The sequence below is a fragment of the Microcebus murinus genome, chromosome 2 (genome assembly GCF_040939455.1).
Source record: "Microcebus murinus isolate Inina chromosome 2, M.murinus_Inina_mat1.0, whole genome shotgun sequence".
Lineage (NCBI taxonomy): Eukaryota > Metazoa > Chordata > Mammalia > Primates > Cheirogaleidae > Microcebus > Microcebus murinus.
The window spans coordinates 33,383,156-33,407,206 of NC_134105.1; the positions used below are offsets into that span (position 1 = coordinate 33,383,156).

Genomic DNA, 24,051 nt, shown 5'->3' on the forward strand with positions numbered 1-24,051 from the left:
TCAGTGGCAGACCTCTCCCTAAAAGGATTGGAGTATAGAGGCAGAGATGGAAAGCCTGCTGAGCCTTATAAAAGCAGTGTGCAGGCCAGGCACAGTGGCTCACGCCTGTAATCCCAGCACTTTGGGAGGCCAGGGCAGGAGAATCATGTGAAGTCAGGAGTTGGAGACCAGCTTGGGCAACATAGCGAGACCACATCTCTACAAAACATTAAAAAAAAATTAACTGCTGGTGGTGGCAGCAACAGCAAGCCTGTAGTCCCATCTACTCAGGAGGCTGAGGCAGGAGGATCACTTGAGCCCCCGAGTTTGAGCTTGCTGTGAGCTAAGCTGACACCATGGCACTCTAGCCCCGGCAACAGAGTGAGACTCTGTCTCACAAAAAAAAGAAAGAAAGAAAGCAGTGGGCCCTAATGTGCCCTAAGGGTCTGGAAAATGTCCCCACCCTCACCTGCCTCCTGGGTGGGGGCCACACTACAATCTAGTCCTGGGGGGACATGCACTGCCCAGTGCATCCACGTGTGCCAACAGCCTTCCCTGTTCCACCCCACCCACGACCCTGCACATCCCTTCAGCGCATCCCCTACTTCCACACCCTTACCCCATGTCCATTTCCCCACCCAGAGCTTCAAGCCTCTCGCGCTAACCCTAGCGTGCCCCTCACGTCCCAGCCTGGCCCAGCCCAACACCCGACACACATGCCCCCTCCGTCCGTGCACGCCCTGCGCCCCCGGCACGCCCCCCCACACCGGGTGTCTGACAGCCGGACAGCGGGATCTGCACAGCAAGTGAAATTCCCGTCGGATCGATAAAGCCGAAGCGCTGGCGGCGACGGGTCGATGGTTTTATCTGTCTCGGCCCCGCCGCGCCCGGCGCGCTGACAGTCGGACCGGCCGGCAAAGGCGTTCAAGGGCAGCCGCGCCCGCCGCCCCCTCCCCTCGCCTCTCCCGCCCTCCCCTCCCTGCGGCCGCTGCGCCCACCGGACTGCAGGCTGGACCGGCCCACCGCCGCCCTCGTGATTTATCTGGATTTTTAATTGGAAAAAATTTGCGAATTAATTGATTTCAGGAACTTGCCAATTAACATTGTAATTGGGTGCGTGATAAATTCCCTAGGAGCGTGTCAGCTCCCTCCGGGCTGACGGCGCGGGAGGGCCCCAGCCTTGGCTGCCCTTGCCCCGCCCCTGCCCGCTCTGGGAAAGGGGAGGAGAGCCGAGGAGGTTGGAAAGATGAGACGCTAGGGCTCTCCCCTCCCCACCATCAGCTCCCTGGGCACAGAGGGGCCTCAGACCAGCCATTTCACAGATGGGGAAACTGAGGCCAGCAGGAGGGCAGAGCCTGTGTGTGCATCTCTTAGAGAGTTCTGGGCAGAGCCCTAATGAGGGCATCCCAGTCCATGGCATGTGGCCCAGGCTTCCTCCAGCTCTCCTGTTCTCCCTGCTCCCTTTTGCTCAGTACTCCTTTCTCCCCTCTGCTCTTCCCCTTCCTCCCCCCTGGGCTCTTTTCTCTCCAGCTCTCCCCTTCCCTCTCCTCCTCTGCCTTTGCCTCCCTCCTGACCCTTCCTCAACCTAGTCAGCTTCTGAGTCTGTGGCTGCTGCCACCTGGGTGCCCTCCATCAACGGGGACATGTCCCTCCCTCCACATGGTTGCTGCCTGAGGAACTCTTTAAGATGAGCCTGGTATTCTGCCTTCTGCCTCCATCTGCCCAATCCATCTGCACAGAGCAGCCCCCCCTGGGGAGCAGGCTGCTATTTCAGATGCACCCAAAGGCTCACAGAGAGAAGCAGGGACCTTCCAGCTCCAAAGCTAGGGCTGGCTGGTTTTCATAGACACAGGCACAAACAGGTGCACACACACACCCATTCCAACACACAGAGATGTGCTCAAACACACTACACCTGAAAGCACCACCTTCCCACATATGTCATTCCCACATGTATATGGGCACACAGACACAGGAAGAGCAGACACAACAACTGTTGGCAAAGCCACTTTTCAAAGCACTTTCCCATTTGAGACCAGAAGCCTTGCCCACACACCCTTCCTCCCCCCATCCTTTATCCTTCCCCTTCTCAGTCCTTCACAGGGGCTCCATTAGACCCCAGGACTTGGCCAGGTAGAACAAAGAGGACAAAGTTAGATCAGGGACAGATTGTGGAGGGCCGTCAATGCTGAAGGGTGTCCTAGAGGAGGTGGGGCAGGTAGAACATCCATGAGCCAGGATAGAGCATGACCAGAGAGATGAGCTTTAGGGGAATGGGTCTGGAGGCCAGTGTGGAGTAGAGCTTGGGGGCAGAAGCAGGGGGACAAGTGAGGAGGTTGGGCTGGGCTAGGGGAAAGATGGTGAGGCTGACCCAGGACAGTGTCAATGGCAGCAGGAATGCACAAAAGGGAATGATGAGAGACCAGGTGCAGGAAGAAACCAGAGTACTTAGCTAGGCTGCTTACCAGGAGGAAGCTTTCTGACCTGGATGATTGGGACAGCTGTGGCAGCAGAGAAGCAAGTGTCTGAGGGAAGGAGGGAACCACAGACGGGGTTCTGGGCAAGCTAAGCCTAAGATGTCTCTGGGATGGTGATGGGGTCGGGACTGGATGTGTGCAGAGACACGCAGGGGCACAGAGAGATGAGGGCTGAAGATTGAAGGGAGACTGGCCCCAGATTTCCCTGTGGCCCTTACGTAGGAGCTTCCACCCAGAGAGATGAAGGAGGCTGGGGCATAGAGAGACGGCACAAAGCTACAAGTGGGGCTTGGCTTGGTGGGGCCTGGGCTCAGAGATCTTCTCTGGGAGTCCAGAGCCACTGTGAGATCTGGCCTCTGGGCTGGGAAGCCAGGTCTCTGGCCAGTGCTTTAAAAGGGCTGAAAGAAGCCAGAGGGAGGCTGGGCTCTTGGAGAAGAGGCGGGGTGTGGAGATGGCAGTGCCCCCACCCCCACTTAAGCCTTATTTAAGGCCTGCCTCGGTGTTTGGTTGGGTAATGAACTAGATAAACAATTCCCCAAATAGATTAAAACGAAGTGTAACTTACAAAGGCGGCTGGTGATGATGGTTTATTCCCGGGCAGCGCACCATTTCTTTATTTCCAAGGATAATTCAGTGTAAATCACCTTAATTAAAAGTGTCAGCCCAGCCCATGAATATTGTACTTAGGAACGCGTTTCCTGGGTCCCAGTTATAATTTAAAACCCATGGATCACTAGGCAGTGAGTGACTGAGCAAGGGAGGAAATCGTTGGGGGTGGGCTGTGGAAACAGGGAGGGACAGGAAGGCACAGCTGATGGGCTGGGCGGGAGCCAGGCTGCCTACAGCTCCTGGGCTCAGACCTCTCTTCTGCAAGGCAGGCCCTGCAGTAGACTCCTCAGTCTCTGGGGAGCCAAGAAAACTTGGAGGTGATCAGGTTGTTGGAGAGAAGGCAGGGAGGGGGCCCTTGCTCAGAGAGGAGAAGGAGTCTTAGGTAGTACTAATCCATTGCAAGGGAAGAGCATTGCTGGGAAAAGATCCGGAGGAGTGGATCGCAAAGTGAGAGGTTGGACATTCTGGCCCTGAATGGTACCCATTTCTGTTCTCCAGCAGAGTAAACTGAAGCCCAGAGTCAGCAGACCCTCCCCAAAGTCACACGGCCAGCAGATAAGAAAAAGAACTAGAGTTCTTCCCTCTATCCTAAGGCCTGAGTATCTTAGCTGCTATGGGATTGGAGCGATAGAGCTGACATGGCAGTGTGGGCAATTAAAAAACATCACTTTTGACTTGGCCAGATACCAACTCAAATCTCAAGCCCTCCACGGACTGTGTGAGAACATAGAAGTGTCATTTGACCTGGCAGTCAACTTTGTAAAGTTTAGAAATAACACATATTAAAGCCTGTACCTATCATATACAGTGGTGCATAGTCAGAGTTCATTCCTTCCTTTTCTGCTCTTACCTGGTCCAACTCAGATAACACTCAAATCCCAGTTGGGGTGGGGTTAAGTGCAGTGGTATACAGTAGATGCCTCACTTCTGTACCTGTAAGTCAGAAAGGTGATGTCAGTATTTGTTTACTGAGTGAACGAAAGAGTGAAGGAATGATAAAAGTCATGAACTCACAAACTAGTTGCTCTTTGAGAGCATCTCCATGCTCTCTCTCTGTCCCCAGTGCCTGGATCAGAACTGGGCACACACCATTTATGAACAAAATATAATTGAACAGAACCTGTTCTGGCTGTGATGCTCCCACTATGTGATCGGACTGGCTGACAGCTCCGTGTTTACACTCAGACCTTGGCCTCACTCTGCTGCTGACCCTGGTAGCCTCTGCACTGTGATGGATGTGTGCTGGTGTACGTGTGTGTGCATAAGTGTCTACATCTGTGGGTACATGTGTGTCTGGGTGTGTGTCAGTACATATAGTGTCTGTATCTATGCACGTGTTTATGTGGACTTGTGTGCGTGCGCAGCTCTCATCCAGCCTGTGTGGCTGTTGTGCATCTGTCTTTAAGGACAGGTCTCTGGGAATATGACTCTGGTCCTGTGCATCTGTATGCATGTCTGAGTCTCCGGGTGTGACTGCATGTGTCTGTGTGCCTGCTGGCAGGATTATAGAGAGTCTATGGATATGCGTGTATCTGCCTTTACACTAGGGTTTCTCAACCTCGGCACTATTGACATTCTGGGTCAGATCGTTCTTTGTTGTGAGGGGCTGTCCAGTACACTGTAGGATGTTTAACATCCTCTACCCACTAGATACCTGTACCAACCTTCCCTTCCCCAACCCAAGTTTTGACAATTAAAAAATGTCTCAGATTGCCAAACATCCCCTGGGCAAGCAAACAGCCAACCCCCTGCGTGATCCCCACTGAGAGCCACTATCTTTATCCGAATCTGCCTGTGCTTTTACTTGCACATGAGGTATCTATCTGGCCTGTGGGTGCCTGTGCACATCTGTGGGTGTTCCCTATGTCTACACTTAGCAAGTCCCTCTGTGCCCCGTGTATTCTGCTTTGGATATATGTGTGTCTCTTGTGCATTCTGGATATATCTGTGGGTGTGCTCCACATGTATACCTTGTATGTAGGTCTATGCAGGACCTATGTGAATGGGCTGCATCTGCCTTTGTGCATGTTATCGGCCAGCTGTGCCTGTATCTGTGTGTGTGCACGCACATGAATGTGTGAGCACAGGTGTGGCGAGTGTAGTGGGGGTGGCAGACAGGGAGGGACAGGAACAGGGATATTAATGTTTCTGAAGTGGATCTGATTTGATACGTCTTGTTCCATTGTCAGCATCTGTTTAGCGGGGATTTGTAATACTTTGTGGCTCTGGATCACTCATGCTTAGCGCGGGATGTGGCCTTGCATACCAATTTTGTTATTAAACACAGTTCTCGCCTCCCCCACAGCCCATCCATCACCTCCCGCCCCAGCCCCCGCCTGCTCTGAGCCGCCCACCATATTTCAGGGCCCAGCTCCCGCCCGCCTGCTGCACCCGATGCCGGAGGGCCTGGGGCTGACAAATTGAATCAGGGGGAGATCATTCCTGGCCTAACACAGTTTGCAGCATGTTGGAGGGAGAATTGACAAGAGCCATGTCAGCTCCATCACCCCAATCCCATAGCAGCTAAGAGCAGGCTGGGGACAAGGGGTGGGGAGAAGGGGCCTCCAGGACAGGCAGAATCTTCAGGGCTGATACCAGGAGTCAGGTAAAGCCCCTTTCCTCAGATCCACTGGGGAGTCTACCATGCCTAGTGTCTGTGTCTCCCTCCCAGTGACTGGCACTGGCCCTTGACCCCTGATAAGAGGCTGAGCTAGGCTGTGCCACTGGGATTGAATGGACCAGGTGGAGCTTGGCTAAGCTGGGCTGGGCTAGGCTGGCTATGCCTTCTCTCTCTGGGGTCTTTTTGCTACCCTACCCTTGCATGCCCTGGGCAGCAGGTAGAATGGTCACCCTCTTCTCTTCTTTCTTGGCAGCAAGAATTCCCTTCTGAAGGATGCCATGGCTCCAGGTACCCCCAAGGTAGGTGGTCAATTATGTGTTTTCCTCCTGCCTGTCCTAACCTAGACCCACCCAGAACTGGTTCCTCCTGAAAAAAAGGAGCTCTTCTCGGACTCCCAACTGTCTCCAAGGCTTGAACGTCAGCCTGAGGCCTAGGGCTGGTACGTGTGTGTGTGTGGCCTGTGTGTGAGTGAGCGTGTGCTCATCTGACTTTCTCCTCTTCCAGCCAGAGAAGGGTCATCCATGAACGGCCTGGGGGGTGTGGGCGACCTAGACACTAGACTGGGAAGACTCAAAGGAGAAAGTTGAGCTGTAGCAGGTGAAGAAAACTAAAGAAATGCAGATCGAGACAGACAGTGCAAGGTCTTAGAAGCTAGACCATGGTGTGTGGTGTGTGCGTGCGTGTGTGTGTATGTGTGTGTGTGTGTGTACTTTGTCCTGAGGGCAACAAGGAGCTAGGAAAGATGCTGGGCTCATTTGGGAAGACAATCTGCTCCCCTAAACAAACATGATTGGAGAGAGACTTAGAGACTTAAAAGAATCAGATGAAGAAAGGAAAAGTCAAGAGCAAGTATCTGGCTCCAAGGAGGAGCCAGAGAGGCCTTAGCACAATGACACAATTTGTGCCAAGAACTCCCCAGAAGGGGCCACAGAGGCAGTTAGTACTGCTTGCCCAGAGGTGATGATTTTGAGGGGATGAGATGGGAGGGGGGGACACTAGCCCCTCACTCACTGAGCATCCCCTTCCCCATACCTTGGGGTAAGGCTCCATCCTTTCTTGTAAGTTTCACAATAATCAGAAAGGCAGGAATCTCCAGCCTCTTTTATAGGGAGTGAGGAGTGAGTGCTGAAGCTTTGGGAGTGGATGGAATCGGTGAGGCAGAATGTACAGAGAGATTAGAGCGAAAGCCAAGAAGAGACTGCGGGGAAGTCCTGCACTTAGGGTCAAGATGAGGTACAGCAGGCCAGGAGACACAGGAACAGTCACAGGATGGCATGGTATCTAGGATCCTAAGGGAAAGGTTTCAAAATGCATGTGGTGCCCAGCAGTCAGAAAGGGGAAGGCTGGAGAAGGGCCCATTGTACTTAGAATTCTTAAAGTCACTGGTGACCTCTGAGAGAGCAGTTTTGGGCAAAGGAGCCACAGTGATGAGTATGACCTCCTTGGGGTAGGTCCAAACACCCTGCAGGCCTTTACAAAGTGTGGGAGTGGACTTTGTACCTTCATTCAGAAAATGCATTGACTGCAGCAAACTGGGAAAGGAGGAACAGAGAACCCAGCCCAGCCTTGGGGTGGTGCACGCCACAGAGGCAAAGCTCTCCAGCCCTAAAAAGAAAAGGTGGGGTCTGTAGACTCAGAGGAAGGGAGCCACACTCACTGAGTGTACCCAGCCTGCAGCATTTAATGGTATGGTTAAAGAAGGTTGTGGACAAGCTTTCAGGCTGGCCACCACCACTCATGACATCTGACACCTGAGCATGGCTGGCAGGGCTGGGGACTTGGACAAACCCCCAACAGATGCAGTCCATCTCCATACCTAGCTCTCCACATACAAAGATACACACATAGGAACTCTTAAACATGTAGATTCCTGCAACCACAGACACAGACATATTGATCATAGGACACAGAGATGAGGGACCCTTGCTTACTCACTTTCAGATATATGCTCACACCCCCAAAGCTGAACAGGGCTGGGTCTACCCTCTGCCTTGACCTAGGCTTTAGGGAAGCAGGTCATGGGTAGAAGGGGCTGGAGGTAGAAGTCTCAAGCAAGAGACTGAGAGGACAGGGAGAAGGAGGGAGGGAGGAGGAGGAGGAGGAGGAGAGGACAAGGGGGCCTTAGACAAGATTGATGGCCTCGTTGCCATTAAGAAAAAAATTAGCCGGTGGCGGCTATCATATTAAAGGGTGAAGAAGCCGTGAATTATTTTCTTAAAGATCTTATCGCTTACAATGATAATTTTACCTTCCAAAAGGCCACTTTTAATGAGGCGAAGAGCCAGGCAAAAAGTCATGATTTAATGCTGGGATTTTTTTTTCAAAACACATTTTACTGCTTTTTGGTCCATGTTTAAAAAGCGCCAGTGACCTTTTTTTATTCCGCTTGCCCCAGGTGTAATGCTGAGGCCTCTTAGGGTTTCTAACCTAGAGTGATTGAGAGAGAAAGAGAGAGCACACAGGCATGAGCTTTCTCACGGGGTGGGGAGAACCCGCACCGTTCCCCCTCCTCAGTATCTTCTATGGGACCAGCGAGGGAGCAGGCCATTTCCTGAGAGCACCTCCTTTCTGAGCTGGGGGCTAATTCACCAGCTAGGCCTCCCACTGGGCTTGGGTTGGTGAAGAAGGATCTCCAAGTAGGACCCAGGCCTTTTCCAGTGCCTCTTTCCTCCTCCAGCTCCTGGGACATGCGCACATCAGGGAGCCCTTCCAGACCAGTAGCTGTCCCTTCACTTCCCAGGGCCCTTGCCTGAGGATATGCAGCATGGCCACTGCATGCGGGTCACATCCTAAGGCTCAGTTGGAGATGAAGGATAAATGGCTGCTTCATCTTTCCCAAATTGCTTTCTTTGGGCTGTCACTGACGATTTGGCATGGTTTTCTAGGCTGGGGAGGACTCCTAGGGAATTGTGTGCTTCCGGCTCAGAGCTGTGCAGGCTGGGGCAGGTTGGGGGAGGAAATATGGATTGCTTTCAGGCCTCCCGGCCCCAGTTTGCTGCTGAACAGGCCTTGGCAAGAGCTGGCGCTCAGGCAGAACGTGCCATGTGGTATTTAGAATTGTGGTGCTTACACACAATTTCAAGCAGACAGTTTATTAATCTAAACTGCGGGCATATGTAGAAGAGGCCGTGCAGGATTGACATGGGGGGATTAGTTTTGCTGGGATTTGTGCTGGGGTCATCGCCATAGCACAGGGATAAATGGACCAGCGTACATCCCTAGCTGCTCGTGAGAAACTCATACATATTATTTAATTTACTGTCTCCATAGCAAGGCTGCCATCAGCCTGTATTAGGGGCAGGCAGGGTGGCGGGTATGTGGCTTTACCCCCAACCCTTCATAGAGGTCCCAGAGTCTCTGCTCTCTAAAGGAGAACAAAGCATGTATAGTCTCAGCCCACTGGGGCAGAGATTAGCCTAAGCAGGGGCTCAGGAGGTCTAGATTCCCTCAGGGGGTTTCTGCCCATCCCTAAAATCAAGCTACCCTCTCCCACAACCACATTCCCGGGACTTGAGCTCATGCCTTCAGAATCTCAAGAGTGGTCCTCTGTCCCTCTGCACTCCTTCTCTTTGCCTACCTCCCCAAAGCTCTCCAGAACTGGGAATTCTAGGGAGTGACTATACATATTCAGCCTGAGGCCACATGTCCTTATTTCTTCTTCCAGTCTCTCCTGTTGTCTGCTTCCATCAAGAGGGAAGGAGAGTCTCCAACAGCGTCACCGCACTCTTCTGCCACTGATGACCTGCACCACTCAGATAGATACCAGGTGAGGAGGGTATGGTGGGTGGCCATGAGAAGTAAGCCTACCTGGGTGAGTGATGCAAGGCATGCCTGGGCTAACTCTTCCCCTCTTTGGCAGGCCAGAGGAGAGGCCTGAACTGTGTGTGATTCCCTCTGTGTCTAGGGCTCCTACATGAACTCAGAAGGCATAGGTGTCAGGGAATGGGCCTTAAATAGATGGATTTTAGGGAGAGGTGCCAAGGTCACCTGGGCTCTGGTGGACTCTGAGCACATCTGAAGCATCCAATCCATCAGAAAGTATCCTACGGAGTTTGACATAGCCCAGAAACACCTGATGATTTCAGACTTCAAAAGCAGGATCCCTTAAGTCAGGCGTCCTCAAACTACGGCCCACGGGCCACATGCGGGTGTTTTTGCCCGTTTGTTTTTTACTTCAAAATAAGATATGTGCAGCGTGCATAGGAATTTGTTCATAGTTTTTTTTAAACTATAGTCCGGCCCTCCAATGGTCTGAGGAACAGTGAACTGGCCCCCTATTTAAAAAATTTGAGGACCCCTGCCTTAAGAGAATAACCATTCAGTCCTGCCAAACTTTGGTATCACGCCCAGATAGACAGACATTGCTCGTGTCTTAGGCAAACAGAAAGAAAGTAATCATACAGTCCTAAAAGATCAGAGCAGGAGGAAGGGCCTAAGGATAACATCTTAGCTATAAATGGATGCTTTGTGACAAGAAGGACAAAGACCTTCCCCCAGAAACTTTTGTCTGAGGAGAGGCAGAGCCCTGCCTTTGGGAACCTGTCAGATGAAAGGTTCCCAAGTTCCTTGGGTCCTGCTCCAAAGAACATTTGTCTAATTGGCAAAAGGGCTTCTCAGGGAGCCCCAGTGTAAAAAGGGGAAAACAGCCCTGGTGTGATATGGAAAGACAGGGCAGCAGGGACCTATAAGCTGAGGCAGAGAACCAGGGTCCCTGCTGGCATACACAAGGTCTTGGCTGGAACTAGAGAAAGGTGTTCTCTCTGGCCCCCTTTCCTCCCAGCTGACACAGCCTGTCCTTAGGGTGCAGAGCTTGGAGAGTAGAGTGCCAAGTGTAGGCAGAACAAGTCTCCGCTGGATGCCTTTATATAGGACTCAAACTGCGTAGCCTGAAGTGCCGGCACTGGGGAAGGATTCTTTCTCTCATGAACCCTTGGGAGACATTGCCCTGATCCAGATAACACTGGTCAAGGTGGAGAAACTCTGGTCTGAGACAGAACAATGACAAAGCTCTGTACTAGAGAGTACTAGTGCAAAAGGATAGACAGAGCCTTGCCTTCAGGGGCCCATCCTCTCTACCCACAGCATCAGCCTCCCCATATGTTGAACTAGGAAAAGAATAAGCATCCAGCAAAAACTGCCTCAATTCCCTGGACCCCATTCCTACCCCTAAAATGCTGGTATTTCCTTATTCTCTAGAGCAGTGGTCCTCAAATTTTTGGCACCAGGGACCAGTTTCATGAAAGACAATTTTTCCACGGACTTGGGGTGGCAGGGGGGGATGTTTTTGAGATGATTCATTCACATTACATTTATCGTGCAGTCAAACCTCTCTGCTAATGATAATCTGAATTTGCAGCCATTCCCCAGCGCTCCCCAGCATCACTGCCTCAGCTCCACCTCAGATCATCAGGATAGAGTCTCATAAGGAGTGTGCAACCTATTGGCTGAATTAATGAAGTCAAAAAAAAAAAAGGAGTGTGCAACCTAGATCCCTCACATGCACAGTTTACAGTAGGGTTTGCACTCCTGTGACAATCTAATGCAGCAGCTGATCTAACAGGAGGTAGAGCTTATATGGTGATGTAAGAGATGGGGAGCAGCTGTAAATAAAGATGATCCTTTACTCACTCGCCCTCTGCTCACTTCCTGCTGTGCAGCCCAGTTCCTAACAGGCCACGGACCCAGTATCAGTCCGCAGCCCAGGGGTTGAGGGCTGCAGCTCTAGAGAATATGAGGAAAGGTATGGACACATTTGCCTAAAAAAAATACATATATTTTGTCCACATACACAAACAACACATGCACACACACACATTCGCATACAGTATTTTACATACAACTTCAGGAGGTTAGGAAACCTCTAAAACCTATCCAGGTACCCCTTAGAAGTCTTTTGAGCCCAGATTAAGACCCAAGACCCTGCTCTAGACTCTAAGTACACCTCCTAAAGGACAAATCAATTAGGTTACGTCTTACAACATAAAGCTCAAGCTCCTTGTCAACCTGTATTCAACCTGTATTTCAAGCTTCTATGCCTAATACTGCCCTCCATGAATCCTACGGGCCATGCTCATTGAATTAATGCTAACCACTCCCTGGATATACCACTATTTTCTTGCCTCCATGTCTTTACACATGCTATTTCTTCTAACAGGAGTATTTAACCCCACCACATCAAATTTCTATTTATCCATCAATATCCTGCCCAAATATTATCTCCTCCAGGAAGCCTTTCTGGATTAGCTATCCCTAGCTCTCTCTTCTCACAACCCTTGTGTGTCCCTGATATTGTCTCATCACCCTATGTTGTGATCATCTGTTTAGGTATTTTTCAGGTATCTACTTATGTGTAACAATTCATCCCCAAACTTGGTGGCTTAACACAATCTATTATTTCTTATGATTCAGTGGGTTGATTGTGCATTGCCTCATTCGTGCAGCTCATTCAGCTGGAGGAATGGCTGGGCTGGAAAGTCCAAAATGGCCTCACCACATGTCTGGAAAATTGGAGTACCTTGGTTCTCTTCCATGTGGGCTCTCATCCTCCAGTAGGTTAGATGGCTTCCGTACTTAGCTGTCTCAGGGCAGTATCACACCAAGAGGGTGAAGGCCAAAGGTGTAAGGCCTCTTGAGGCCTAGACTCTGGATCTTGCACATCACTTCCACCATTTTCTTTTAGGCAAAGCAAGCCACAAAGCTAGCCCATAACCAAAGGATGAGAAAAATGAAGCTCTTGATAGGAGAAGCTGCAAAAAAATTGTGGCCATATTTAATCTATACCAACGACTCTGACTCCTTCACTAGACTTGGAGTTTCTCCAAGGCAAGGACCTTGTTTTATCCTTCCTTTACTCATACATTTATCTAATACTCACTGAGCCTAGTGCCCTTGCCTTTAAGAGGTTAGACTTCCAAATAAATAATTACAGCCCAGTGTTTTAAGCACTATGACAAGGATATAAATAATTTTCTAAGACAGCACAGTGGAAGGAGAAGAAAATCAGAGCAAGCTTCACAGAGGAGGTAATGACTGAACAGGGTTCCAGAGGAGAAGTAGGAGTTCACTTGGGTGGACAAGGAAGAAGAGTATTCTAGATAAAGGAAACACTATGTGCAAAGAACACAGAGGTAAAACAGAATGATGTGTTTGGGGAACTGCTAGCAGGTCAGTTTTAGAAAGTAGAATGCAAGGAAAGTTGGTAAGAGATGGAGCTGGAAAGTAACCCAGGGATTAGCTGGGTATCCCACCTGCTGCACTTTACATAATGCCTGGCATGTAGTAGCTATTCAGTTACGCTGGATTTTAAAAATCATTGAGGCCGGGTGCGGTGTCTCACACTTGTAATTCCAGCACTTTGGGAGGCTGAAGCAGGAGGATCACTTGAGGCTAGGAGTTTAAGACCAGCCCAGACAACACAGCAAGGCCCCTGTCACTAAGAAAACATTTAAAAATTAAACTGGGTGTCATGGTACACATCGATAATCCCAGCTACTCAGTAGGCTGAGACAGAAGAATCCCTTGAGCCCAGGAATTTGAGGCTGCAGTGAACTATGATCTCCAATGCACTCCAGCCTGGGTGACAGAGGCAGACCCTATCTCTAAAAAAGCTTCTAAATTTAAAAATTGTAAAAAATCATTGAACTAGGCCCTGAAAGCAGGGGGTATTGGTTTCTAGTTTGAATTCCCATTTGCTTAGCCTAAGTAACTAACCTTCTTAACCATTACCTCACTTAAACCTCATAGCAACTGTACAAGCCAGGATTCATTGCCCCCAATTTATTACTAGGGAAACAGGCCTAGAGAGGGGAATGACTTTTTCTAAGAACACATAAATTATGAGTAACAGGGTCAGGATTTGAACTTGAGTCTCTCTGCCCTGAATCCTAGATTGTTTGCCAGCCCTGCACTGGGCTCGGGGCTCCCCTTCCCACTGATCCTCCTCCCCTTCCCACTGATAACTCCTTCATGCTAGACCCTGTGCTGGGTAAATAGCTAGAGATGACCTCCCAAGTAAAAGGGACAGATATGTAAATAATCAAAATATACATGATCATAGGGATACATGATCAGAGGAAAGCCATGGAACTGTGTAACTCAAGGAGGCAACAAACCCAGTATTGCAGGGGGAAATAAAGCTTTGCCAGAGACCAGAAGGATGAACAAGTTAACCAAGCAGGGACTACTGGGGAGCATGGAAGATGCCTGGCCCAGAGTATAGAGCATGGAGTGCTCAGGGAGCTACAATTAGTTCTGCAAAGCTGAGAGTAGGAGTGGTAGAAGAGTCTGGAGAAGCAGACAAGGCAAGGTAGGGCAGGCCTGTATGCCATGTTGCAATCTCAGTGGAAAAGCAATGAAGGATTTAAAGAAGGGGGAAACAGGGTTAATTTCGTACAATAGAAAGATGACGCTGTGTGTAGTGTGGAGGATGGGTTGCAGGGAAAGAAGCTGGAAACCAGATGGGAGGCTGCTGGAAACTTAGAGAGCTTGTAAGATTAGGAACTAGAACAAGGACAACCAAGGTAGGTATAGCCGTTTGGGAAACACTCAGGGATGACTTGCCTATGCCAAGCACCATACCCGGCTCAAGATTCACCCAAACAACTCACACATGGCCCCAACCCAGGAGTTGTCAGCCAGTGATACAAATTTATACAGGCCACAATGAGGGTACAAAGATGGAAATAATCTTACTGGAAGCAAAGCTATTTTTCAATTAAGCCTGGAAGGATGGGTAGGAGTTAAACAGAGGAGATGAAGAAGTTTAAGAGATCTTTAAACGTAGACTTCCAGGATCTAGAGGATTGACTGTGAGGGCTGGAGAGGGTGGGGTCAAAGGCAACTCTTAAATTTCTTGTGAGGGCACACCTGAGTAGATGGTGGTCTCCCCTTATGAACTGGGAACCCAGGAAGGCGTCTGTTTGGGACATGTTGAGTTCAGTGTTGGCCATGTGGGCATGCAGTACCTTTGGGAGCTCCAGAGGATGTCCAGCACGTAGCTGGCATGTTGGGAATCCTCAAGTTATTACAGGGCATGGGCCAAAGGCTGAGGGTGGGGGCGACTGTTAGGAGCATGCGGTGGGATTGCCCAAGGACAATTGGGAATTCCGACAAAGCGCCCACCTCGGCGCCGCTACCCCAAGACAGCCGCGCGAGAGGCGGATGCGGGAGCCGGGGCTGGTGTGTGGGGCTTAAGAAGCCCGGCACTGAGAGGAGGCCGGTGGAAGGACCTTGTAGCCGCTAAATCCGGGTTGGGTAGGCTTTACCGGCGGTGGGAGGTACCCAGGGACGGCCCCAGCTGCTAGCTACAGGAGTACAAGCCGCGGTTTCCTGGTCCCGGTCCGGCCGCCCCCACCCCCATCGTGAACTTTCACCCTTAGCGCGCGGCGGCGGATCACGTGATCAGGGCCAACATGGCCGCCGCCGCCGCTGGGAGCTGAAGTGCCGCCGCCGCCGGGCAGCCGGGGGGAATCCGCCCGCATCGCCGCCCTCGCCGGCCGGGCGGCCCTGGGGCCCGGAGCGACGGAGGCCGGGGCTGGGGCGGCACCGCGCGGCGGCCAGGGGGTCCCGTTAGAGTAGCCCCCGGCGGCTATGCCGAGGGCCCGGAGCGGCCGGCGGAGCAGGGGGGCCGGCGGGAGGGAGGAAGTAGGTTTGTTTACGGGCTGTTCGGGGCGGGGCAGGCCTTGTCGGGGGTCTGGGGCGGGGGCGGGGGCCAGGACTCCAGGCCGCGACTGACGCTCTGTTCTCTTTTTTTGCATCTGCCCGCGATCTTCTCCCAGACCTTCCTGCGAGTGCGAGCCAACCGGCAGACCAGACTGAATGGTGAGTCCTGCCCGGCCCCTCCCTCCGCCCCACCCCCGGCCTCCTCCCTCCCTCACTGCCTGCAGCTCCTGGTTTGCCTGGGTCTCTTCGACTTTGGGGACCATTGGCTTCTTCGCAGTCACAGCGCTTGAGTATGTGCAAACCAAGGCTGCCACCCTCAGTTTCCCCGTCTGTCTAATGGAGGTATGGTTCCCAGCTCTTGCCCAAACCTCTCTAAAGGCCTTGAAGAACCCTGGGGGGCAATAAGTGCTGGAGAATGAGGAACAAGCTACACAATTCTACTCGAGAGCTCAGCTTTGAATTTGCAAACTGCTGGGACCTCACTATACAAGCCGGCAGGGCGCTGAGAATGTTTTTCTTCCAGTTTTTAATCAGTGCCCAGTAGTGTGAATACAGCCTCTCTGCTGAGACTTGACAATGCAGTGAGATCTGGAGTTCCCACGGCAACAGGAACTAACTCATCCCAGGGCTCTTTGAGTTATCAGTCGGCCCACATTTCACAAAAGTGATCAGCGTGGGCTCGACAGCTCTTAGAGGCCTTCTCTGAAAGCAAGCCGTGTATGCACTACCTGGCAGCCCCCCTTTCGGATTCAAACCTCTGGAGCATTCCTGTTTCCTGAACACAATTGAATGATCCTAGCTTTTTGTGCTGACTGGGGTGTGGTATCTGGGGGTTGGCTATAGGGGTTTAGGGTCTCTAGACCATCTGGGAAGTGAATGAGGCCATGGGCATTCAAGATCCCCAACTCTTATAACTTGGTTTCTGCAGAAGCTTGGTTTCTGCCAGGCCAAGCCCCAGTCTGGAAAAGGGAGAACATTTACGATGGGCTGACACCATGTTAAGTACCATTCTCATAACACCCTCTGAGAGAAAAGTCTTACACACCTTTTGTAAAGAAGGAAACTGAGGCTCTGAGATGTAAAAGTGATTCGTTTAAAATCACATAGCTGAGATGTAACTGAGTCATGTATGATCTGAACTTCATTTCCCACCAAACCTGTGCTTCTCCAATAATGCCATGCTACCTCCTTGGCAAAGGCTTTGGCTCTCCTTACTCAGAGGTAACCTCTGAGTGGAAAATAAAACTTACCCAGTCACACTTTAGTAAGTTTCATTCAAGACCGAGAAGATGAATGGCAAGGGAAAAACCAAACCTGTCTTGCTTATCTGAGAATTTCCTAATGGAGCCCAGTCCATCAAGGTGCTTTCCTGGGACTACAAGGGATCATCTGTTGGCTTAGGTGTCCTGGGCAAGGACAGCATCCAATATTGTACCCTACTTGACCGTTCTATGACATTCATTTCCTTATTTAATCGTTGGACAATCCCTTGTTACCTAGGAAGACACTCCCTTGGACTCTGGGCAAGGTAAGTGAGGAACCTTTGTGTTGACACACTGCTCCATACTAGGCTCCTAGAATTCTCAGGGTTCCTTGCTCAGTGCATTTCTGATGTCTCACATACCTTCTCCATCTAGAGCCCTGGCTCTAGAGTGTCAAGGCTGAGAATCCAAGGGTTAAGGACAACCAAAGTGAAGGGATCTGTATCTTTGTCTGCAAAGTCAAGTAGAGCACCAGAATATAGGCATGTCTATTATAGTGAAAACACAGGAAATTGGAGAGATGTGCCATAGACCAGGGTTTCTCAAACTCCATGCTCAATTCTGGTGGGATGGTGGCTTTCCTTTTGGTTTGGGTCTTTCTAGAGCCTCTATGTTTTGGAGTTGGAGTAGTTCTCTCACTCAGACCCACAATAAGCAGGAGGAGTTGGAGCCCTAGCACACTCATTGGGATCAATCTTTGTGGATGCCACTCAATCTGAGGGACCCTTGGAACAGGAGAGCATTCTAGCCTAGTATCCTATCTTGCCTTTGCCACTTTTTAGCTACTTGGACAAGTGCCTTGATCTCTCTAAGCTTCAGGTCTCTTCATCTGTTAAAATGGCATAATATAGCCTAGCTTTAGGATATAGAAGTAGTTGAGCTACCTGTGTAAGGTACTTGGCTCTGAACCTAACACATGGTAGAAACTCTTAAATTATAACATACCAACTCTTACCTCTGTTCCCCTCCCTAGACTGTATTCATGAGCTTCCCATCAGGGTCGGTGTCCATGAGAGAGTTCTTCTTGGCCCTGCAGTGGGGATCCTTTCTCTCTTTGGCTGGCTCCTCTTCCCCCTACCCCCATCAGTCTAGTCATAGGATGGCCATCTCTGATCCTGCTATTATATCAGGGAGGGACTAGAGGGAACCGAGTCCCTTGTTTTGACCCCTTCCTGCTTCAGTGACAGGAGGGCTGCAGAGAGGGATTAGTGAGCTAATTAGAAATGATTGCATCTCTCAGCATTAATTAACAGTGCTGTGGGCTTGCGGTATGCACTTTGGAACTGAGCCCCCTTCGGGACAACATGGCAGGCAGCCCTCTGCCCCTGGGGCCTGCCAGCCCCTCTGCACTGATTAGAAATGATGGAACAAGTTTGGGTAGGCACAGTAAGGGCTACCATTTCAAGGTACCCTGGGTCCTCTGACTGGCCCACTCAAGGTCTAATCCAGACCCTCTTAATTTTATGCTGGGCCTCAATCTCCTCTCCTGTAAAATGGGGCCAGTGAACATCAGCGAAATTCTTCCTGGGGAGATTCTAGGTAGGATGCTAGGAGCTATACCCCAGCCTCTTCACCTAGGAACAAAAGGGGGTTTAGGGCCGGGCGCTGTGGCTCACGCCTGTAATCCTAGCTCTTGGGAGGCCGAGGCGGGCGGATTGCTCAAGGTCAGGAGTTCAAAACCAGCCTGAGCAAGAGCGAGACCCCGTCTCTACTATAAATAAAAAGAAATTAATTGGCCAACTGATATATATATAAAAAATTAGCCGGGCATGGTGGCACATGCCTGTAGTCCCAGCTACTCGGGAGGCTGAGGCAGAAGGATCACTGGAGCCCAGGAGTTTGAGGTTGCTGTGAGCTAGGCTGCCGCCACGGCACTCACTCTAGCCTGGACAACAAAGCGAGACTCTGTCTCAAAAAAAAAAAAAGGGGGGGGGGGTTTAGATGATGAGTGAATAGCAGACCAGATCAGGCCCCTGAAGGGACCTTTGGGTTCTAGCCAGGAGATGTTTTTTAGAAATATATTTCCTGACACCAAAAGAGCTCATGGTCTTGGCCTTCTGGAGAGATACATGGCAATATTGAGATCTTTGCCCATTGGACTCTTATTGAGCACTGCAGATAGAAAGGTATGGGTTGACCTTGCATCATCTGTGTCCAAAGAGTGGTCACTTCCCTGGCCTAGCACCAATGTCCTTCCCAGGTGCTCTTGGCAAAACTTAGTCCCCAAAGGAGCAGGATGTGGTACAAGATGAGGGCCAGAACAGGTACTCAACAAAAGGGCTAATGGCTAGCAGGGGGTCAGGATGTGTCAGCTCCACTGGGAGCTACAGTGACCATCTGCCTGTTCTATGCTTTGTTTTCGGTTCCTCTGTGCAGCTCGGATTGGGAAAATGAAACGGAGGAAGCAAGATGAAGGGCAGGTATGTCCCCTGTGCAACCGCCCCCTGGCAGGATCGGAGCAGGAGATGAGTAGGCATGTGGAGCATTGCCTTTCTAAGGTAGAGGGGCCGTCACCACCCACCTTCCTTCCCCCTCTTCCCCTAGCACTAGCTGCTGACTGCCCCTAAATCTGTGGGCTCTCGGGGTCTCCATGTGGTCTCAGCAGCTTCTTCCCCTCTGTTCTCTGCTCTCCTCTGCTTTTATTCTCACTCACCCCATCCCCCACCCCCACCCCTTGGGCTCCAGTGGAAAATTATTGGGAAGAGACCTAGGTCTTTGACCTCTAGATTGGTTTGCTTCAAAGGAGCCCTAGAGCTGGGAGCCCATCTGGCACTACAGCTGGGCCTAGGGTTGTGCCTTCCTTGCAGACTCTGGGGAGCAAGTAGGGATGGCCTGGGCCCAGCATGATCCTGCTCTGCTCTTCACAGAGGGAAGGTTCCTGCATGGCTGAGGATGATGCCGTGGACATCGAGCATGAGAACAGCAACCGCTTTGAGGAGTATGAGTGGTGTGGGCAGAAACGGATACGGGCCACCAGTCTCCTGGAAGGTGGCTTCCGAGGTACAAGCAGCTCACACCTAGGCAGTGGCACCTTGCACAGGTGCGAGGCCTCTGCTAGGTATCCATCTGTTGGGAGCTGAGAGGCCAGGGCCGGTGGCTGGTCATCCATTCCACCTCTTGGGACTGCTGCTGGTGGGGCTCCTTTGTGACCGTGCTGCCTGCCTGTGATGTGCATATTAAAATGGATGTATTTGGGTGGGGAAATGGAATTGTGAGGCTACAAGCTAGGAGTGACGAGGGGGGCTCTCAGCCTCGGGTGATGCATTGAAGGTGACAGCCAAGCCGCGTTAGCACCTGCATAAAATATTAAAGGGACGGTTATGCATTTATCACTCCATCCCTCTTAAGGCTGATAAATGAGAATCCAGCAACCTGCTGTACACCTCCAGCACTGGGGGCCCTGAGGGCTTCCAGGCAAACACATTGGATTTTCCTCCTCCTCCTCCTCAGCCCTATGTCAGGGAAATCAGTTACAGAGGAGAGAGTGAGTTATGGCAAAATTTGACCTCCCAAGAGCTTCATTGGTGAATCTAATTTTAGCTCTGATCCCATCCCTTCTCCCTGGGTGCCCTCTGCCCTGAAGCAAAAGGGGCCTGGGTCCAGCTGCTCCCTGCCTCCCTTGGGCTCTCCCCAGTTGCTGCAGAGGAGTCTGCAGGGCTCCACCCATCTCCAGTGCCTGCCTAGCTCCTTGGAGGGATATGGCTTGGCATCCCTCACCAGGTCAGACAGCAGAATTGGTTGGGTGCCCAGGGGCAGTGTCTTCTTGTCAAACCTCCCAGCCTTGGGCAGGGGAAAGGGAGCGCTGTCTGCCTCCTGGCCTCCAGCTCTTCTCTCTTCCTGTGCATGAGCACAGCTGGCACTGCAGCTTGTGGTCATTAAGTGAGCCAATCTGCTTCCCGTCTGCCTCCGTTCTCTGGGCAACACCCTTGGGAGTACCACTGTGTATGGTCCCTGGAGAATCTCACAGCAGCTAAGAAGAGGATCTCTGCTTCCTTGGGGCCAGCCTACCTGGGCTGGTGCTGAGAGTGGTCTCTGCAGTGCCATCCAGGGCAGACTGACTCCATGAGGGCGCTAAGATCCCAGGTGGGACATTATGTCTCTTGGCTTCTCTCACATTACCCAAGCATTTGGGGGCAAGCCAAGATGTAAATCAGGAAGGTTAGACCAAACCTGAGCCTGAGCTAGAGAGTGTTAATTTGCCATTTCATTCTGGTCCTATACTGGAGTGTTAGAGTTTCTGAGGCCCTGAAAGAATGAGCAGCAGAGCCCACAATTATCCCGTCCCATGTATTGTACACATAGGTGTCCGGTGGCAGCCCATGCAGGGTCAGTTCCAGGATGCTGCTCTGGGTTAGCTCTGTTGGCAGCTGCAACTATTCACATCCTTCATTGCAGTGGCAACTTCTTAGTCGGGTTTCTTGGCACAACCTTCGACCTGATGGCTTCTGAGCACCAGACAGGGCTTAAGGGGGATAAAGCTGTGTAGGGCCTGCTGATTTGACAAAGCATTTCCCCTGCACTAGGATGCACTTGCGGAGCAGTGTGAGGGGCTCTTAGGCCCTGGGCGGGTATCAGTTTTCCCTGAGTGTTTACACTGTGAGGTTGTTCCTTTCAAGAATTCCTGAGGGGAGTTCAAAGGGGGCTTTTCTTTGAGCGATTTGGAGAGCGAGCATGAGAGTGAGACTTGAAGAGGGAACAGGGGCCGGAGGTGCCTTTATCTGAAGAGAATTGCTCCAGCTTTCCTGATAGAAGCTGCTGCCGCCTCTTAAACAGCTTAGTGCAGTCAAAAGACAGGCAGACTTGAAAGGCTGTTTTACAGCGAGATCAGCGGGGGCCACGAGGCAGAGAGCGGGGCGCAGTGGAGCGGAGGAGGCTGAGGCTCCTCGGTGGGGGGGCTATCAAAGGGAGGCCCTGGCTGATCCTGACTGCCTCTGCCCCCAAAACCTGTCTGCGAAAGCTGGCCATCTGTCAGCCTACCCTCCCTGGCCAGGACTGATAGGCCCAACTCTTGGGGGGTTGGGTGTGGCCCCGCCAGGCGGGCTGGTGTCAGTGCGGCGCATTGATCGCCCGCCGGGCGGGCTGGGCTGCAAGCCGGGCAGCACGTGCTTAATGTGATTGAAAGGCAGTTAAAATGGCGGTGACCTTTTCAGGAGGAATTAGATTGCCTGCCAAGACCGGTTAGAGGGAGTGATAACGCCAGCTGAAGAAGCTGCCCAGCCGACTTCAGAGAGAGGGAGGCAGAGGCAGGATGAGCAGGCGAGTGGCGAGGCCCATTTAAGCTGCGCTGTGCGTGCTGACAGAACAGAGATTGCTGTCCTTGTTAGATATGAAAGAAGTGAGGAATAGCAGATAAGTTCCTGTATCCGATCATCCCCATCCCTCCTCCCAGACTGGGGCCCCTTCGTCATCCTTAGCAAAGCTTCGCACCAGGCCCACTGGGAGCTAGTCTGATGGATCAGACCTGTGGGAGGCAGCGAACAAGCAAGAGTTTTGGTGAAGACACTTGGCTGAGGGGACAGCCCATAAGTTGGGGACCTGTGGTTACTGAGGGGGAGGCCCAAATACCTCAGACCTGGGAGTGCTTGGAATTGGTATTTTAGGACAAAATAAAGGACCAGATAGAATGGGAGAGCACTGAGATAGGTCTAGCTGGAAGGAGATTTTGAAAACACTAACGGAAATAGGTAAAGATTTTAAGAGAGTAAGTTGGAAGTAAATTTTGCTATCTGTGAGGCCCTCTGACCTTCCCAGTTGTAGGAGAAATACTTAAGCTATGTGCCTTAGCTGTTGATTGTCCTCTCAGAACTACAGATTTTCTAACCTTCTACTGCAGTTTGCATAGGGGCAGCCCACAGACCCTAGGGCTTCACCAGCCTTCCCCTGAAAGAGATCAGTGCTTAGGAGAAAAAGATGCTCTTCTAGGGCACCATGCCAGACCTGGGCAGAGCAGGGGGCTTCTAGGCTAGAGAAGCAGGCCACAGGCAAAAAGCTAATGATACATCCCTGAGACAAACCTGCCCCTACATACCATCAAAGGAGGTATGTGGCGAATGAGCCAAGCCTTTCCTCTCATTTCCTACATTAAGCTTCTGGGTCCTGGAGGAGAGGCCCGTGGTGGTGAGCCTTTGTCCCTCCCCTGTTTTGTTGCCAGCAAGAGTTCACCCACCTGGATTTGAGGGGCCAGACTTCAACATATCTGGAAGGGACAGGCTAGACAGAGGACATGGGAATGGTCGGTTTCAAATAAGGTGGTAATGATGTAGTGGGCACAGGAGTGGTGAGATGGATGAATTTCCCAGGAGGCTGTACAGGAAATGAAAGGTGTCTGCGGCTGTATCTTTAAGCCCTAGAGGTGAATGCATTGCTAGAATCCAGCATGAAGCCCCTTTGAATCAAACAGGTGGAGCGGGTGGTGGAGGGGGAGGGTGCTGAGACTCTGCAGGGTTTCTGCCCGCCCAGATGTTGCCCTAAGGACTGCATCCTGGAGTCCTTAGGACAGGACTGGAATTCCTGTCTTAGATGTAGGCTGGTTCCAAGTAGCCTGGGATGAGAAATCATGGAGAGAGCAGGCAGAGTAGTTTTGGCACAAATCTTTTAACCAGCTGTTTTTTGTTTTTTTCTGAGACAGATTCTTGCTCTGTTGCCTGGCCTAGAGTGCCATGGTGTCAGCCTAGCTCACAGCAACCTCAAACTCCTGGCTCAAGCAATCCTTCTGCCTCAGCCTCCCGAGTAGCTGGGACTACAGGCATGTGCCGCCATGTCTGGCTAAGTTTTTCTATATATATTTTTAGTTGTCCAGCTAATTTCTTTCTGTTTTTAGTAGAGATGGGGTCTCACTCTTACTCAGGCTGGTCTCGAACTCCTGAGCTCACACAGTCCTCCCGCCTCAGCCTCCGGCCTCCCAGAGTGCTAGGATTACAGGAATGAGCCAGCACACCCAGCTTCAACCAGCTGTTTCTTGATAAAACTTCAGCACCAGATTATGCAGATTATGAGCAAGGGGGTGAGAGGTGTTATGGTCCAAAGGCATGGGCACATAGGCCTCGCCCTACCTGCTGCCTCTTTTGTTGTGTTGTTTCTCAAAAGATGGGAGTCCCAGATTCTAAAGGTGGCCTTCAGTGCAGCTCTGCTCCTGGGCCAGCTAGTGACAGGTGTTAGAATAACACATTGCTGGAGGCCGTCTTGGAATGGAGTTAGGGCTGCAGCCTTCTAACTCCCCACCACCTTTAGTTATCACTGTTGCCTGTTGGGAGGGGTGAGGAGAGGTGGCAAGGAGCAAGGCACCTTCTGTCCCCTGTGGCAATTGATGGGATTTAATCGCCTTTTGGAACACAATTGTTAAGCTGGGACACAGGGAGTGCAGGCAGAGGAGCAAGTATCAATGGTTTTAAACGGCGTCTGTCTCTATGCGCCTCTCCTGACGTGAGGCAGTGAAACGCGTTAT

The 24,051-nt window shown here is 51.4% G+C and overlaps 1 protein-coding gene across 3 annotated transcripts in view; it reads left to right on the forward strand.

Moving 5' to 3' along the window:
* The window catches only part of RNF220 (ring finger protein 220), a 214,544-nt gene that overhangs the window by 179,524 nt on the left and 10,969 nt on the right, over positions 1-24,051 (forward strand). The window contains exons 3-7 of one of the 3 annotated variants that reach the window (XM_075997646.1): positions 5,939-5,984; positions 9,350-9,451; positions 15,462-15,504; positions 18,984-19,105; positions 19,475-19,607. In XM_075997646.1, coding sequence (XP_075853761.1) covers positions 5,939-5,984; positions 9,350-9,451; positions 15,462-15,504; positions 18,984-19,105; positions 19,475-19,607 — 446 coding nt within the window. Of the gene's footprint in view, positions 1-5,938; positions 5,985-9,349; positions 9,452-15,054; positions 15,328-15,461; positions 15,505-18,983; positions 19,106-19,474; positions 19,608-24,051 lie in introns of those variants that run through there. The other 2 variants (XM_075997649.1, XM_075997656.1) reach the window with 2 other exon arrangements.